The following is a 19,734-nucleotide window of genomic DNA, read 5'->3' on the forward strand; positions in this document are numbered from 1 at the left end:
AGGGAGGTGGTGTGATCGCAGGTTTTGCAGTTCCTGCGGTGGCAGGGGAAGGTGCCAGGATGAGAGGGTGGGTTGTAGGGGGGAGTGGACCTAACCAGGTAGTCACGGAGGGAACGGTCTTTACGAAAGGCGGAAAGGGGTGGGGAGGGAAATATATCCCTGGTGGTGGGGTCTTTTTTGGAGGTGGCGGAAATGTCGGCAGATGATTTGGTTTATGCGAAGGTTGGTAGGATGGAAGGTGAGCACCAGGGGCTCTCTGTCCTTATTACGGTTAGAGGACTGGGGTCTGAGGGCGGAGGTGCGGGATGTGGACGAGATGCGTTGGAGGGCATCTTTAACCACGTGGGAAGGGAAATTGTGGTCTCTAAAGAAGGAGGCCATCTGGTGTGTTGTGGTGGAACTGGTCCTCCTGGGAGCAGATATGGCAGAGGCAGTGGAATTGGGAATATGGGATGGCATTTTTACAAGAGGTAGGGTGGGAAGAGGTGTAATCCAGATAGCTGTGAGAGTCGGTGGGTTTGTAAAAATGTCAGTGTCAAGTCAGTCGTCATTAATGGAGATGGAGTGGTCCAGGAAGGGGAGGGAGGTGTCAGAGACGGTCCAGGTAAATTTAAAAGGTCAGGGTGGAATGTGTTGATGAAGTTGATGAATTGCTCAACCTCCTCGCGGGAGCACGAGGTGGCGCCAATGCAGTCATCAATGTAGCAGAGAAAAAAGGTGGGGAGTGGTGCCAGTGTAATTATGGGAAGATCGACTGTTCTATGTAGCCAAAGAGACAGGCATAGTTGGGGCCCATACGTGTGCCCATGGCTACTCCTTTGGTCTAGAGGAAGTGGGAGGATTCGAAGGAAAAATTGTTAAGGGCGAGGACCAGTGTGGCTAAATGAATGTGTGTGTTGGTGGAAAGGTACTGTTGGGGACGTCGGGAGAGGAGAAAACGGAGGGCTTGGAGGCCCTGGTCATGGTGAATGGAGGTGTAGAAGGATTGGATATCCATGGTGAGGATGATGCGTTGGGGGCCGGGGAAATGGAAGCCTTGGAGGAGGTGGAGGGCGTGGTGTCTCAAACGTATGTGGGGAGTTCCTGGACTAGGGGGGGGGGATAGGACAGTGTCGAGGTAGGTAGAAAGGAGTTCAGTGGGGCAGGAGCATGCTGAGACAATGGGTCGGCCAGGGTGGTCAGGCTTGTGGATCTTGGGAAGGAGGTAGAACTGGGTTGCGGCTGTATAGGACATTAGTTAGGCCACTATTGGAACACTGTGCAATTCTGGTCTCCTTCCTACTGGAAAGATGTTGTGAAACTTGAAAAAGGTTCAGAAAAGATTTATAACGATGAAGGGTTGGAGGATTTGAGCTATAAAAGGAGAGGTAGAACAGGCTAGGGCTGTTTTCCTTGGAGCAGAGGCGGAGAGGTGACCTTATAGAGGTTTACAAAATTATGAGGGGCATGGATAGAATAAACAGATAAAGTCTTTTCCCTGGGGTCAGGGAGTCCAGAACTAGAGGGTATAGGCTTAGGGTGAGAGGGGAAAAGATATAAAAGAGACCTAAGGGGTAATCTTTGCACACAAAAGGGTAGTACGTGTATAGAATGAGCTGCAAGAGGAAGTGGTGGAGGCTGGTACAATTGCAACATTTAAGAGGCATTTGGATGGGTATATGAATAGGAAGGGTTTGGAGGGATTTAGGCTGGGTGCTGGCAGGTGGGACTAGATTGGGTTGGGATATCTGGTCAGCATAGATGGGTTGGACCAAAGGGTCTGTTTCCATGTACATCTCTATGATTCTATCCAAAGTACTCAAACTACAGTATTTTCAGTCAACATTTGTAAAGTTGAAATCCCCCATAACAACTACCCCGTTACTCTCACTTCTATTCAGGATCATCTTTGCAATCCTTTCCTCTACATTTCTAACTATTCGGAGATCTATAGAAAACTCCCAACAGGAGTTGGATCTATAGGATCTATAGAAAACTCCCAACTCTCCTTTCCAGTTTCTAACCTCAGCAGATGAGTGCTCAAGCATCTTTTCTGCTAACATAACACTGTCCTTAACTAAATGGCACAACTCCCCCTCTTTTACCATGTTCTGTTCTGCAACATTAAATGCTGGAAACTGCAACAACCGTTCCTGTCCCTACTCTATCCACGTCTCTGAAACAGCCACAACAACAAAGTCCCAGGTATCAACCCATACTGCAAGTTCACCCACTTTATTCCGGATGCTCCTGATGTTAGAAGTAGACACACTTCAAACCACCTCCCTGCTGGCTGATGCACTCTTGAAACGTCAAAGCGATATTTCTGACCTTAGGTATCTGAAACCCTCCCTCCTGCACCATCCCTGTAGCCACATGTTCAACTCCTTGCCCTCCCTATTCCTCGCCTGTGACATGGGCAACAAACCAGAGATGACAACTGTTTGTTCTAGCTTTAAGCTTCTACCCTAGCTTCCTGAATCCTCATCCTTTTTCCTACTTATGTTGTTGGTGCTTATGTGGACCACGACTTGGGGCTGCTCCCCATCCCCCTCAAGGATCCTGAAAACACAGACATCATGAACCCTGACAATTGGGAGGCAACACACCAATTGAAAGTCTCTCTCATTCCCAAAGAACCTCCTATCTATCCCCTTAACTACAGAGTCTCCACCACTAATGCTCTGCTGCTCTCTCCCCTTCCCTTCTAAGCAACAGGGACAGACTCAGTGCCAGATACCTCTACCCCATGGCTTACCCTGATAAGTCACCCCCACAACAGTATCCAAAATAATATACTATTTTATGGAGGGGAACGGCCACAGGGGATCCCTGCTCTGTCTGCCGGTTCCCTTTCCACCCCCTGAATGTAACCCAGCTGCCTTTTTCTTGTGCCTGAGGTGTGACTATCTCCCTGTAACTCCTCTCAATAAATCCCTCCACTTCCCAAATAATCTGAAGTTCATTCAGCTCCAGTTCCCTAATGCAGTTTGAGCAGCTGGAGTTGGGTGCACTTCCCGCAAATGAAGTCAGCAGGGACACTAATCATGACCCTAGCATCCTACATTCTGTAAGAGGAACATTCAACTACCCTAACTGCCATTCCCATTATTCTAAATTCCCAAAGAGACTAATCGAGAAACAATAAAAAAAAAGTAGTTACTTACCAATCTAGTGTACAGAACTTTTTTTTGGTAGAGGGAAAGGATGGCTGGGAGACACTAAGTGGTGCTTCCCGTAATGCAAACGCCCAAATATATTACATCACTTACTCAGCTGTCCTGTATCTACTGCTCAGCATGCGCTCTGCCTATTCAGAAGGTACATTTTGAAATCAGCGATTTACCTCCCCCACAGCCTCTCACTCCTCACTGCTCCCCCAAAAAAAAGGAGACTCTACTCTTAAGGTAAATCCCTTTTAAAAGTGGGAAACTTACCTCTTGGCAGCCCCCGCTCCTCTCTCCTTGCTAATCCCCCAAGAAATGGAGCTTTAATGATTTGATATTTTTCATAACTACTTAAAGAAAACACACTATGAATAAATTAAATCAGGAACTACTCTGGTCTTGCTGTTTTATGTAAAGCCTTCAGTCAATTCTCAGACAAACAAAATTAGGATAAAGCAAGAATACTTTACAACATCCTATCTTTAATGCAACATCACTACCAGAATTTGGAACCTATTCAATCTCTTAGTTCAGGGGTAATATAAAAGTGCAGTTCAAGTTGATGACATTTAATAGAACCCATTTTATAATTTTGCCCGTCCTGCATTTTCTTCACATAAGTATATGTTGTACTTATAAATAAAGACTAATGTTTTAAAGGCACATCAGATGAGTGACTTTTAAACCAGTAAATGTACGAGGTGTTAAAGTGCATGCTTGAGTTGGGGCCAGATGAAATCTAAGACTACCAGAATAGAATAAATTAAACAGCTATAAAACTGAGGAATTCATATTAAATGAGTATGAACATACACATTTTATAAAATTGAAGTCATACAAAATTTAATCTAAATGATTTAATCTAGTGATGGAAAAAAGACAGACATGATCTAAAAGTTAAAGTTATAAATTGGAGGAAGGCAAGAACTTTCAGAAGTTGACTGGGAGTGGATGTTAGTTGGTCAAGGGACGGCTGGAAAATGAGAAGCCTTCAAAAATGAGATAACAAGAGTCCAGAGACAGTATGTTCCTGTTAGGGTGAAAGGCATGCCTGGTAGGTGTAGGGAATGCTGGATGACTACAGAAATTGAGGCTTGGTCAAGGAGCAGGAGGAGGAGTAGTAGGAGCAGGAGGAAGTGGGCTAAGTCTGGTATAGACAGCAGGAATCCATTGAATCCCTAGAAGAATATAAAAGGAACTACGAGCATACTTCAGAGGGAAATCAGAAGGGCAAAAAAAGGGGATGAGATAGCTGTGACAAAATAGGATTAAGGAGAATCCAAAGAGATTTTATAAGTACTTTATGGACAAAAAAGGGTAACTTAGGAGAGAACAGGGTCCATCAAAAGGAGGCACTGTAAGAGATACTAGACGAGTATTTTGCATTCGTCTTTACTGCGGAGAAGGACATGGAAGATAAGAACGTGGGGAAATAGATAGGGATATTTTTCAAGTTGTCACTATTAGAGGTGGTGGTGCTGGATGTCTTTAAAAAGTACAAAGATGGATAAATCTCCAGAACCTGTTCAGGAGTACACAAGAACTCTGTGGGAAGCTGGGGAAGAGATTGCTGGGCCCCTTGCTGAGGTATTTGCATATCAATAGCCACAAGTGAGGTGCTGCAAGTCTGGGGGTTGGGTAACGTGGTGTGACTATTTCAGAAAGATGGTAAGGAAAAGCCAGGAAACTATGGACTGGTGAGTCTGCCACTGGTGGTGGGCAAGTTGCTGGAGCGAGTCCTGAGGGACCGGATTTACAAGTACTTGGAAAAGCAAGGACTGATTAGAGATAGTCAACATAGCTTTATGCATGGGAAATAGTGTCTCACTAATTAATTAGTTAGTGTTTTGAAGTACAGGTAGAAGATCCTTTACCTTAACATCCAAAAACCGAAAAGCTTCAAAAAATCAAAGTATTTTTTGTGAAGCTTTTTTCTCATTAACAAGATTGTTTGGCAAGCAAACAGTTAACCCAAGTCAAAACCCACTTGATGTGTCACTCAGATGCGACATGGGGGGGGGGGGGGGGGAGAGAAAGAGGGGAAAGAGAAGAGGCGTGGTCAAGCACCGACAGGCCTGGGATTTCTCTGAACACACAAGTTGACATCCATTTGATGCGAGTCACTCAAATGAGACCAGTGGGGGTGGGGGCCTGACAAACATTCTTAGTTAGAAATCTGCTTCTCCGGTACAATTTAAAAAAACGTCACCATTACATTGTCACATCCTGAAAACCAAAACATTCCGAATTTCACAAAGCAACTGGTCCCGGGCATTTCACATAAAAGATCTAACCCCAGTAGCAATGAAGAGGATTGATGATGTGATGTATATGGACATCAGTACAAATTCGACAAGGTTCCTCATAGAAGACTGGTTAGCAAGGTTAGATTACTTTGAATACAGGAAGAACTAGCCACTAGCCATTTGGATACAAAAGACAAATCAGGGCAGAACACATACACATAATGGAGTGTTGGAGTGTCACTGAACAAAGACCTTGGAGTGCAGGTTCATAGTTCCTTGAAAGTAGAGTCACAGGTAGAGAGGATATGAAGGCGGTGTTTAAAATGCTTTCCTTAATTAGTCAGAGTATTGAACATAGGAGTTGGGAGGTCATGTGTGGCTGTACAGGATAGTTAGGTCACTTTTGGAATATTGCGTGCAATTCTGGTCTCCTTCCTATTGGAAGGATGTTGTGAAACTTGCAAGGATTCAGAAAACATTTACATGGATGCTGCCAGGGTTGGCGGATTTGAGCTACGGGGAGAGGCTCAATAGGGTGCAGCTGTTTTCCCTTGAGGATTGGAGGCTGAGGAGTGACCTCAGGAGGTTTAGAAAGTCATGAGGGTCATGATAGAGTAAATAGACAAGTTCTTTTCCCTGGGGAGGGGGAGTCCAGAACTAGAGGGCATAGCTTTAGGGTGTGTGTGGAAAGATATATATTTATATAAAGGAGACCCAAGAAGCAACTTTTTCACAGAGTGGTGAGTGTACGCAGTGAGCTGCCAGAGGAGTGAAGGAGGCTGGGAAAATTACAGCGTTTAAAAAGATATCTGGATGGGCATTCGAATAGGAAGGGTTCAGAGAGATATGGGCCAAGTGCTGGGAAACAGGATCAGATTAATTTAGGATATTTGGTTGGCATGGAGGAGTTGAACCGAAGGGTTTGTTTCCGTGCTGTACCTCTGACACTAATGGAATACAATAAAATATTTCACACTGAAATTCTTGAAAATCACACATTCATCAGTTGAACTACCAGTGTGGCTCAACTATACATCATATGTACCTTAGTCATTTATGCTGAAATTTCAGCAAAATCAAAGAAATTTGCATTCAATATTTTACATTCTAAAAATTAACTTCTGACAATATTGGAATAAAGTTCATTGTACAAGTTTACAAACTATTCACAATATTGCTGGCAAGAGTGCTTGCATGTTTCTTTGTCCTCCAACAGCCATGTTCTACATTTTTCAGATATCTCAAAAATCACAGTTAAGGATATGTAGCTCAGGCTGTGGTTCAGGTTGTACGTTTGCTCACTGAGCTAAGATTTGTTCTCAGACATTTTGTCACTATGATAGGTAACATTAGTGAGCCTCTGTTGAAGCACTGGTGTTCTGTCCCACTTTCTATGTGCATGTCTTGGTCTGTTGAGGTGGGTGAGATCACTTCCGGTTCTTTTTCGGAGGGGTTGGTAAATGGGGTCCAAATTGGTGTTTGTTGACGGAGTTCCAGTTTGAATGCCAAGCCTCTAGAAATTCCAACGTGTCTGATGTAACATTTGTTGCAGTCCTTGCAGGGTATTTTGTATATGATGTTCATTCTGCTGTTTGCAGGTACAGGGTCCAGCATCAATAGTTGTTTCAGTGCGTAAGTATGTTTATGGGCTACCATGATGCCAAGGGGCCAGCATAGTCTGGTTGTCATCTCTAAGAAGTCACAACACACCCACAGACTCTAGCCACACTACCAGTCTTTTTAAGGCTGAAACTAGTGATCTCGCAAAAACTTGTAAAAATATATCCTTGAGCTCAGCATTCTCTGAAATGATCAATATTAGGATGGTGACACCAAGTGTGGGATGACCAAGCAGAACACTGATGGATGTTCAGAAGCATTAAAGATGCTTCTCTGTATTATATGCTAAGCCTCAGCTGCCTTTGACTTCAAAAGGGTACTGGCATACATCATTTCAAAGTTACTGCATTTTACAAATACTCAGCTCCATTTAGATTTCTCTGGTGCCACTGTAATATCCAATAGTAGATGAATGCAAAAATCACCTATGCTTTAACAATGGCCATCTTTAATCACAAGGTGGTGCCGGTGTTGGGCTGGCGTGGACAATGTTTAAAAGAATCACCACGCCAGGTGTCTTTGGCAGCACTGCTCTTTCATCAGGTAGCTCGTGGGCCAGGATTATAAAACACAGAATTTATAGCACAAGATCATCGTGTCATGCAACTGTTACGATATATTGAAACAACCTAATCTGCTGTTAAGTCTTTCATCTTTTAGAATGGGTTGTGGGGTTTGATTCATGAATATGTAAATCCCAGAATTTCTTTCAAGTCAGATAACTTAAGGTTTTAGTTTTAAAAAGTGATAGCTCAGCTCAGACAATACATTAAAAGGTGAGAGATTAGAGTCTGTCTGTATTCCAGTCTTGCATCAGACTAGTACTACTTCCAAAGTACGACTTTATAAAATGTGCTTGACGCCCCCTCCAAACAGACTGTAGAAAAATAGTGGGAATGGCAGTTAGGGCATTTGAATGTTCCTCCTACAGAAATGTGGGAGGTAAGGTTCACCAGCAGTGTCCCTGCTGACTTCATCTGCAGGAAGTGCACCCAACTCTCGCTCCTCGAAAACTGTATTAGGGAACTGGAGCTGGATGAACTTTAGATCATTTGGGAGTCGGAGGGATTTATTCAGAGGAATTATAGGAAGGTAGTCACATTTCAGCAACAAGAAAGAGGCAGATTGGTTAGTGAGGGCACTGAAAGGGAAATGACAGACAGTACAGGGAACCTCGGTGGCTGCTCCCCTAAATAACAAGTATACCATTCTGGATACTGTTGTGAAGGACAACTTACCTGGGGTAAACTACTAGGTACAAGTATCTGGCACAGATTTGCTCTGTTGCTCAGAAGGGGAGGGGGAGATGAACACAGCATTAATCACTGGGGACCCCATAGTTAGGGGGACAGATAGGGAGGTTCTGTGGGAACAAAAGAGACTCACGGTTGGTGTGTTGCCTCCCAGGTGCCATGGTATGTGATGTCTCGCATTGTGTTTTTGGGTCCTTGAGGGGGGAGGGAGAGCAGCCCCAAGTCATATCCCACTAATGACAAAAGGTAGAAAAAGGGATGGAAGGAGTTAGGGTGGAAGAACTAGTGTGGCAGGGGGGGTGGGAACCTAAGCTATATACCGGAGGGGGGAGTTGATGCAGATGAGGCAATAGCAAGAAGGAGACCAACTAATGGGAAGGAACCAAGGGATCAGTTAAAGTGTGCATGCTTTAACGCAAGGAGTATCAGGAATAAAAAGTGATGAACTTAGAGCATGGATCAGTACCTGGTGCTATGATGTTGTGACCATAACAGAGACATGAGTTTCTCAGGGGCAGGAATGGTTGCTGGATGTTCCAGGGTTTAGAGCATTTAAAAAGAATGGGGGGGAAAGGAGAGAAAAAAGAGGAGGGGGTATAGCACTAATCAGAGAGGATATCACAGCTACAGAAGCTTCCATTGTCGAGGAAGATCTGCCAACCGAGTCAGTACGGGTGGAAATTAGGAACAGCAAGGGAGCAGTCACTTTGTTAGGGGTTTACTACAGGCCCCCCAATAGCAGCAGGGAGATTGAAGAAAGCATAGGCGGCAGATTTTGGAAAAGTGTGGACGTAGTAGGGTTGTTGTAATGGGTGACTTTAACTTTCCCAATATTGATTGGAACCTCCGAGCAGAAGATTGGAATGGAGCTGTTTTTGTAAGGTGTGTTCAGGAGGGTTTCCTAACTCAGTATGTTGACAGGCTGACGAAGGGAGAGGCCATTCTAGACTTGGTGCTCGGAAATGAGCCGGGGCAGGTATCAGATCATGTGGTGGGAGAGCATTTTGGTGATAGTGACCACAACTGCCTCACATTCTACATAGCTATGGAGAAAGAGAGGATTAGGCAAAATGGGAGGATATGATGCGATTAGACATGAGTTAGGGAGCATAGACTGGGAGCAATTGTTCCATGGTAAAGGCACTATAGACATGTGGAGACTGTTTAAGGAACAGTTGTTGCGAGTGATGAATAAATATATCCCTCTGAGACAGGCAAAGAAGGGGTAAGATAAAGGAACCTTGGATGACGAGAGCAGTGGAGCTTCTTGTCCAAAGGAAGAAGGTAACTTACATAAAAAGGTGGAGGATGCTAGGGGTCAAGCTCAGCTCTAGAGGATTACAGGCAGGCGAGGAAGAAGCTCAAAAATGGTCCGAGGAGAGCCAGGAGGGGGCACGAGAAAGGCTTGGCAGAACAGATTAGGGAGAACACAAAGGCATTTTACACGTGAGGAATAAGAGAATGGTCAAAGAAAGAGTAGGGCCAATCAGGGATAGCATAGGGAACTTGTGCGTGGAGTCTGAGGTGGTAGGGGAAAGCCCTAAATGAGTTTTTTGCTTCTGTCTTTACGAAAGAAACAAACTTTGTAGTGAATGAAACCTTTGAAGAGCAGGTGTGCATGCTGAAATGTATAGAGATAGAGGAAGCTGATGTGCTGAAAATTTTGTTAAACATTAAGATTGACAAGTCGCCAGGCCCGGACCAGATTTGTCCTTGGCTTCTTTGGGAAACGAGAAATACAAATAGCTTCGCCACTTGCGAAGATCTTTGCATCCTCGCTCTCCACTGGAGTCGTACCTGCGGACTGAAGAGGGGCAAATGTAATTCCTCTCTTCAAGAAAGGAAATAGGGAAATCCCCAGCAATTACAGACCAGTAAGTCTCACATCTCTCGTCTGCAAGGTGTTAGAAAGGATTCTGAGGAATAGGATTTGTGACCATCTGGAAGAGCATGGCTTGATTAAATGCTGTCAACACAGCTTTGAGAGGGGCAGGTCATGCCTCACAAACCTTATCGAGTTCTTTGAGGATGTGACTAGAAAAGTTGATGAGGGTCGAGCTGTGGATGTGTATATGGACTTCAGCAAGGCATTTGATAAGGTTCCCCATGGTAGGCTCATTCAGAAGGTCAGGAGGAATGGGATACAGGGGAACTTAGCTGTCTGGATACAGAATTGGCTGGCCAACAGAAGACAATGAGTGGTAGTAGAAGGAAAATATTCTGCCTGGAAGTCAGTGGTGAGTGAAGTTCCACAGGGCTGTGTCCTTGGGCTCTACTGTTTGTAATTTTTATTAATGACTTGGATGAGGAAATTGAAGGATGGGTCAGCAAGTTTGCAGACGACAAAGGTTGGAGGTGTCGTTGACAGTATAGAGGGCTGTTGCAGGCTGCAGCAGGACATTGACAGAATGCACAGATGGGCTGAGAGGTGGCAGATGGAGTTCAACCTGGATAAATGTGAGGTGATACACTTTGGAAGGTCAAATTTGAAAGCAGAGTACAGGATTAAGGATAGGATTCTTGGCAGTGTGGAGGATCAGAGGGATCTTGGTGTGCAGGTACATAGATCCCTTAAAATGGCCACCCAAGTGGACAGGGTTGTTAAGAAAGCATATGGTGTTTTGGCTTTCATTAACAGAGGGATTGAGTTTAAGAGTCGTGAGATCTTGTTGCAGCTCTATAAAAAAACTTTGGTTGGACCGCACTTGGAATACTGCGTCCAGTTCTGGTCACCCTATTATAGGAACGATGTGGATGCTTTGGAGGGGGTTCAGAGGAGGTTTACCAGGATGCTGCCTGGACTAGAGGGCTTATCTAATGAGGACAGGTTGACTGAGCTCAGACTTTTTTCCATTGGAGAAAGGGAGGAGGAGAGGGGACCGAATTGAGGTATACAAGATAATGAGAGGCATAGATAGAGTCAATAGCCAGAGACTATTTCCAAGGGCAGAAATGGCTAACACGAGGGGTCATAGTTTTTAAGCTGGTTGGAGGAAAGTATAGAGGGGATGTCAGAGGCGGGTTCTTTACAGAGTAGGTGAGCACTTTGGTGATAGCAACCACAATTAGTTTATGTTTACTTTAGTGATGGAAGGCGATAGGTATATACCACAGGGCAAGAGTTATTGCTGGGGGAAGAGGCAATTATGATGCGATTAGGCAAGATCTAGGATGCATAGAATGGGGATGGGCACAACTGAAATGTGCAGCTTGTCCAAGGAACAGCTACTGTGTACCCTTGAGTGGAAGAGTGGAAGTGGTCGAGTGAGGGAGCTGTGGTTGACTAAAAAAACTTGAATCTCTTGTCAAGAGGAAGGAGGCGGCTTGTGTTAGGATGACACATGAAGGGCGCTTATGTGTTACAAATTAGTCAGGAAAGACCTAAAAGAGAGAGCACTACAAAGAGCCAGGAGGGGATACGAGAAGTCATTGGCAGATAGGATCAAGGAAATCCCTAAAGCTATCTATTGATAGGTATATCAAGAATAAAAAGAATGACTAGCGAAAGATTAGGGCCAATCAAGGATAGGAGTGGGAAGTTGTGCGTGGAGTGTGAGAAGATAGGCGAAGCGCTAAATGAATATTTTCATCCGTATTCACATAGGAAATAGACAATGTTGTTGAGGAGGATACAGAGATACTGGCTACGAGACGAGATGGGATGGCAGTTAACAAGGACGAGGTGCTAGCAATTCTGGAAAGTGTGAAAATAGGTAAATCCCCTGGGCTGGATGGGATTTGTCCTAGGGTTCTTTGAGAAGCCAGAGAGGAGACTGTAGAGCCTTGTTTTTGATCTTTATGTCATCACTGTCTACAGGAATAGTGCCAGAAGAGTGGAGAATAGCAAAATGTTCAAGATGAGGAATAGAGACAACCCTGGTAATTATAGACCAGTCAGCCTTACTTCAGTTGTGGGAAATGTTGGAAAAGGTAATGAGAGATAGGAATAAGTTGATTAGGGATAGTCAACACGGTTGTGTGAAGGGTAGATTGTGTCTCACAAACCTTACTGAGTTCTTTGAGAAGGCAACCAAACAGGTGGGTGAGGGCAAAGGGTGTATACTGGTTTCAGTAAACTGTTTGATACAGTTCCTCACATATTGCCCAACATACTGAGGCATGGGATTGAGGGCGGTTTCGCAGTTTGGATCAGAAATTGGCTAGCTGAAAGATGACAGAAGGTGGTGGTTGATGGGAAATATTCATCCTGGAGTTTAGTTACTAGTGGTGTACTTCAAGGATGTGTTTTGGGGCAAGTGCTGTTTGTCACTTTTACAAATGACGTGGATGACAGCATAGACAGATGGATTAGTAAATTTGTGGATGATACTAAGGTTGGTGGAGTTGTGGACAGTGCTGAAAGATGTTGCAGGTTACAGAGGGACATAGATAAGCTGCAGAGCTGGACTGAGAGGTAGCAAATGGCGTTTAATGCAAAAAAAAAAGAAAGTGTGTGGTGATTCACTTTGGAAGGAGCAACAGGAATTAAAGAGTACTGGGCTAATGGCAAGCTTCTTCGTAAATGAGCAGGGACAGAGTCCATGTACATAGATCCCTGCCACCCAGGTTGATAGGTTGTTAAGGCAGCATATGGTGTGTTAGCTTTTATTGGTAGAGGGATTGAGTTTCAGAGCCACGAGTTCATGTTGCAGTGGTGCGGGCCACTTGGGAGTATGGTGTATAATCGGGTCACCGCATGATGGGAAGGATGTGGAAGCTTTGGAAAGAGTTCAGAGGTGGTTTGCTAGGAGGCTGGTATGGAGAGAGCGTCTTATGAGGAAAGGCTGAGGGACTGGAGGCTTTTTTTGTTAGAGAGAAGGTTGAGGTGACTTAATTGAAACATATAAAGATAATCAGAGGGTTAGATAGGGTGGATAGAGAGAGCCTTTTTCCTTGGATGGTGGTGGCTAGCACGAGGGGACATAGCATTAAATTGAGGGATGATAGATGTAGGACAGATGTCAGAGGTAGTTTGCTTTACTCAGATGTGCAGGGGCATGGAACGTACTGCCTGCAACAGTAGTAGACTCATCAACTTTGAGGGCATTTAAATGGTCATTGGAAAAATAGATGGATGAAAATGGAATAGTTTAGGAGATAGGCTTCAGATTGGTTCCACAGGTCAGCGCAACATGGAGGGCTAACAAGGTCTGTACTGCACTGCAATGTTCTATGTATGACACTGAGTAGCAGCAGCAGTGTGTACTCTCTCCAAGATGCACTGCAGAAATTCATGAAAGATCCTCAGACAGCACCTTCTAAACCCACAACCGCATCCATCTAGAAGAACAAGCTGCAGACACATGGTCAAACTACTACCTGCAAGCTCCCCTCCAAGCCACTTGCTATCCTGACTTGGAAATATATCACTGCTTCTTCACGGTCACTGGGTCAAAATCCTGGAGTTCCCTCCAAGGACATTGTGGGGCAACCTGCAGCATATGGATTGCAGTAGGGCAGGGCAGCAGCACACTACCACCTTCTCAAGGCCAGCTGGAGACAGGCAATAAATGCTGTCCACGTCCAATGAGTGATTAAAAGGAAGTTCCTCCTTGGTAAAATTACTTGACCTCAGTTGCATTAAGAGATTGGAAATGACTCACTGTGAAAGTGATTCTTAATTCTCTTAAGATTCTGCTGTGCACTGATACGTTGCACCATTCCACACCTCTAAAGCCAGTCCATTGACTACTGTTCCACCTGCAGCAGAATGGGTTAATGTAAAATCTAAAGACTCATTGATTGACAGGCTAGATACTGGTCATCAGGAAATTCAAAATGCTGACATTATGCTCCCAGCTTCATTTCCTTAACCAAGTGCTACCCAAACCTCTAGAAGATCTCTATGGCAAAATAAACCAGATAAGCATCAGTAAGTCAGCCATCATTAGTTGTGTTTTGGATACCATTCAGTCACTGTCTTAAAGAACAAACTATGAGAATTAGATGCAGACTTACCCACTGAATGCAGCTAAACACATTTCACTTCAAATCAATGGAATGAGTATGAATGCAATCCTTTGAAAGGGTAAGGCTTACTATAGACTGAAAACAACTGCTCTGAAAATAGTGTAATGGTAGGATCAAAAATGATCTCCACAAACCAGACTATTAAGGGTTAATTGGAAACGACAACGAGCAATTGAAGTGGAAAAGTACGTGGAAACAGCCCTAATACAAAACAGCCTGTTTTGATTGAAAAGTAACCATGTGACACTAAATTGTCCGTGAGAATAGTCCTTTTAGGTCAACACAAAGCCACCTGGAGATGTTTTCCGATATAATGGAAAGCCTGGAAAAGCACTGAAAGTACCATGAAATTATGATACATCATGTAATCTTAGGTTCAGAATATTAGCAATATCAGGGACTTTGCCCCATTCATTGGATTTCACCTCAGGCTGGAATTTGCAACTGTAAGGCGGCAGTCAGTCTTGTTGTCAACTTAGGACATGCACTATTTGCTGCTGGATTTCAAGTCAGACCGGGGTTTGCAAATGGTGCCAGGATCAGAGTTATAGTCAAAAAAGCTGTACATCAAGGAAGTAGACCCTTCAGTCCAAGTCATCCATGCCGACCAGATATCCTAAATTAATCTAGGCCCATTTGCCAGTATTTGGCCCATACATCTCTGAGCATTGTTATAGAGCAGGGTACAACAGGCAGAAGGCAGTGAGACTCGTTATTATACATTTGTTGCTAATATATGTACTAATGTGCTTTAAAACGAAGCATGATTGCCTTCTTGTAATCATTTTGATCAGACTTTGAAGAACCTGTTATTATGCACTTTCAGCCTAACAATACAAGTAGAAGATGTGACATGGCTCTTATATAAAATACTTTGTGCCAGTCTTCAAAGCAAAAGGGCGATATTCACGCGGATATCTTTGGTCAAGGAGGAACAGCATGAAGTACTGGGTAACAAAAACAGATAGGGAAGATATTACAGGGTTTAATCTATAATATTTCATGTCTTTATAAGTAGATAAATAATTAATTCTGAATAAAAAAAATCCCAGCTTAAAAAGAAGCAAGCAAAATACAGGCCAGTCTAACTATCCTACTTGATGGACAATTTGCAAAATAAAATTCAGAGTGATAACAAAGGAGGAGGAGAAATCTTGCGGAAAAAAAACTATACTCTTGCCCATTTTAAAAAATGTGATTCTTACAACAATCAAAAGTTGCTCTTATTCAATACAGAATGGTCAAGAAAATTCTAGGAATTTTCAACAATCGTCAGGGCAAAAGCTAAGCTAACGTATCGCTGGAATTTTATATTTCAGATTGTTATCCACATTACCTCCATCCCACAAACTCCTGTCATGTAATATCTTGCATCTGCTGCCTCAGCACAAACTTTTTTTTTTGTCTTTTGCCATTCTCCTCCATTGTCACCATATAGAGTTATCACATTTCTAATATTTCTGAAGAAAGGTAATGTCCTGAAACATTAACTCTTTCTCTCCAAATAGCTTCTGCCAAACGTGCTCCTTTTATCCAGCATTTTGTGTATTTATTTTGTATGATTGCTTTGCTGTAATTCTAAGTTGTTGCTGAATGAGTAACAGCAGCTTGGCAAAGTGTTTAACATTGGAGCGCAAAGCTATCTGCACAAACTGAAAATAACATTGGTTCAAGCCTTTAGACTAATAAAAAACATTAAGCATTGGGAAACCAAAGAATGCTTAGGAGCAATTAACTGCTCAAAATATTTCTCTTGAAATCAAAAGTAAAGTTGTTTTCACTCATGCTCATCATGCGACGAACTTATATTTTAGTGATAGATGGATGTAAACTAGACTTAATAGTAATAGCTGGGGTAAAGATGTGTCAGATTGTTTGACAATTCACACTTACTTTCACCCTTGATGGAGCTCAACTTACCTGCACACAAGCCTGAAACTGTTCCCACAGTGTCCCTGGTACTTCATCAGGCAAGCAAAGCAAAAGCTCTGTACAACTCCTGAAAAAGGATAAATGTTGTAAATATTATTTCAAATACATTTCATGTAACTATTTATTGTGGCAAACTGACCTTTATACTAAAGTCAGCTCTGTACAGAGTGTGATCAGACCTTCACAGATGTTCCAAAAAAAAAATGACAATGTAATAAAAATCTTAATTATCAAATCTTAGAGTAACAATCCAAAAAAGTACACAAGTTTAAATACATTACTAATTCAAAAGTTGTTTATACAAATAAAGCATTAAATTATTAAATTCATTCTCACTGATACTTAAATGAAAAGCATGAATCGTTCAATAACTTGAAAGGAAAAATGATGTAATCAGAATCAGATTGTACTGTATAACTTGCTACAGATACAAGTTATCATGCTGCACTAACATAATAAAAACACTTGACAGTAAGAACAAATTTTCCATAATGGTGTAGGATGCAAGGACATATCAGCACAAAACCAATGTCATCAATGCCTGATGCACTGGCCAGTGTGGTTCAGCACTATCTTGTATAGACAATTTATTGCTGTTAAAAAGTTCTTAGAGTAATCTTGGAGAGATAACTATTTTTGGTTAATAGTAATCAAAAGGCAGTTATACCATAAAGTCATAGTCCCCTAGTTTTGCAGGAATAGCTTAAGCTCAAATCACTATGTAGCCTTTTGTTTAATTATCAGAGGTGTTAAACATTCAACAAAATTGAACTAAATGAAGTATATTTGCAAGCTAAAGGGCACCATAACTGAACCAATTGGTGTAATGGTGTATCAGAAACAAATACATCATATTTTCACAGTTACATGTGAAAAAGCATTTTTAGTGTGATAAGGGTTAACAAATCTTTAATCAAATTGGCTGTATTTTGGCCATTCAATTTTGTGCTTCTGCTAATGCTGTGACAAACTATCTGCAGTCTCCATGCTCAGATTCTTTTCTGGACAGTTTTCAAAATTTTAGTTTTGAAAACACCTATGAATTTAGTTTTTGCCACTGTTACTTGAAGGGGTTTTTGATTTTACAATATTCTACATAAAAGTTATTAATTTCTTCCTGTAGTTTTTTGATAAGTCATTTTATATCCTCTGGTTAAATGACCAGAGTCGAATTAGATGAAGTTAACAAAAATGCACAATAGCCAGTTGCAGTTTGAATTCAAAAGTGGATAAAAATAAACACTAGGCATTATTCGTAACAGAGGAACACTTAATTCTAGCAGCTAAAATGGTACATGAGCCAAGTATAATGCCTCTCATAGCACTTAAACTTTAATTACTGACTCCAACAAACTGTGATATCATGATTTCCACTTTATAAAGATGAGTATCATGGTGACACCAGCTACATATTGTTCAGAGTCAATTGCTTTGATTCATGACCAGACCTATAGATAAATCAGTTATAGGATCTGAAATTACTTCAGGTCACTATTGTGACTTTTTCAAAAAAAAAATCAAAATATGGATAACACTGACAGTTATATCTATTGCCTAAACCCACCCTCCCTGAAAGTGTGCAGATGGATCTTCATTGATTTCCAAAATTCTTGCAGTGATGAGGAAACTAATGATAATAGACAAAACATTTTGGCTTAAATGGCAACAAGGCATTAATTTTCCATTACTGCATTCCATGCCGGAAATGTTTGGCATGCAAGTCTCTGGAAAACACATTTCAATATGATAATCTTCCATAAACAAAATGTTTTGAGACGAATGTTTGTAGCTCAGGTTGATGTAAGTTTGCTCACTGAGCTGGAAGGCTTGTTTCAGACATTTTGTCACCATACTAGGTAACATCAGCAGTGAGCCTCCAGTGAAGTGCTGGTGTTATGTCCTGCTTTCTATTTGTGTCTTAGTTTCTTTGAATTGGTGATGTAAGTTCCCTATTCCTTTGCTCAGGGGGTGGTAAATGGGGTCCAAATCAATGTGTTTATTGATAGAGTTCGGAAATGACATCAACCAAAGGGAACTTTAACAAATGGAAAGCTGGACTAACACTAGTGCTTCACGGAAGGCTTACTGACTATGTTACGGGAGGCTTACTTAGTATGGTGATGAAACGTGCTTCACGGAAGGCTAACTTAGTATGGTGAAGAAATGTCTGAAAATGAACCTTCCAGCTCAGCAAGCAAACTTTCATCCAGAACAAAATGGATATTATGTTGTGTCAGATACAAGAGTGTGTTACTTGTAATTTATTTTCTAGTAACAACCACTTGTCACCAAAAGTGAACAGTTCAAAAGCACAGTTCTTGAAACACATTCTCAAGCTTCATAGATCTGAAAATACAATATAAAAAATAGGTAAGATTTGAAAAGCATTATAAGAACTAAACAGCTCAACGATTTATCTTCGCTATAGCTGACATACATTCTCCTGATTGCAAAAATATTGGAACACATACTGACTTATTTAAAATTGCACTCCAATTTACAGTAGAGGTTTACGTGATAGGATTACACATGATAGAAGCTTTAAAGACAGCACAATATTTTTGAGTAGTTCAGTATCGTTGCACGTTTCTCTAAATCAACAGATACATGAAGCTAGAGTAAAGTCACAACTCTCCTCAGGCACATTTGGCTATCTGAATGCAGACAGACAAGTATTTAGATACACAGTTTCCTCGCTAAGAATAACTAGATTGTGAACGAGGAACAATCACACTTCAGCATGAACAAAAAGTCTTTTTTTAAAAAAATTAGCAACCAGAGTAGGAATTTTTCATGGTTTACCTTAATATTTTAGAGGCAGCTTTTACTGTTGGGGAGGATAATTTATAACAGTAAGGTAATTACACTGTCCTTTAGGAACTGTCAGATCAACTCGAGTAAGACAGTTCAAAAGGTAATCTTTGTTTAATTAATGCAGGTCAGGGCTGAGTGTGAAACTAGAAACACTGGAGCCATTTTTCAGGAGGTCCTTAGTAGAGAGATGTCCCAGTTGTCTTCATAAAAAGGGTAAAATAAGTTATTGTTTTAAATAAGCTAATAGCAATTTTGTAAACAAAGGAGTTTCTTGGTGGAATCAGTAAATAGAGGAGAAATAGTCTGTTTTCAGTAGAAATTTAAACTATCCAGGTGGGCCTCAAATAAAGACTAAGTTACAAGGCAAGGTATATGAATTTTTACTTGAAATATCCCATGATCACCGTGGTGATGAGTTTTGTCTAGCAATTACCTGCATGCATGTTTATACAGGTAGTTAGTCAGTCGTTTAGTTTGGAACAAAGTCATAATTTATTGACGGTCAAGGGAAATGAAAGAGATAAACGTTAGCAGGGCCTGTACCTTAAACGCAGAAAAAACTAACCTGCTCATTCACTTGGGGGGGGAATTGGTGGTGGGTGTTCTGCTTAGTTTGACAGAGCATGAAAGAGACTAGAAGATTAGAGACTAGAGACTAGAGTCTACAAGGAACAATGGAACAGGCATGAGTCCTGAAGAAGGGTTACACTCAAAAAAATCAACTTCTCCACTTCCCGATGCTGCCAAGTGTTC

The 19,734-nt window shown here is 42.0% G+C and overlaps 1 protein-coding gene across 1 annotated transcript in view; it reads right to left on the reverse strand.

Annotated features, from left to right (window-relative positions):
* Positions 1-19,734, reverse strand: part of LOC140483138 (zinc finger protein 292-like) — a 208,054-nt gene that overhangs the window by 102,427 nt on the left and 85,893 nt on the right. Inside the window, exon 3 of the mRNA XM_072581126.1 lies at positions 16,156-16,234. Within this exon, the coding sequence (XP_072437227.1) occupies positions 16,156-16,234 (79 nt within the window). The remainder of the gene's footprint in view (positions 1-16,155; positions 16,235-19,734) is intronic.

Source organism: Chiloscyllium punctatum, chromosome 11 (genome assembly GCF_047496795.1).
Source record: "Chiloscyllium punctatum isolate Juve2018m chromosome 11, sChiPun1.3, whole genome shotgun sequence".
NCBI classification, from domain to species: Eukaryota; Metazoa; Chordata; class Chondrichthyes; order Orectolobiformes; family Hemiscylliidae; genus Chiloscyllium; species Chiloscyllium punctatum.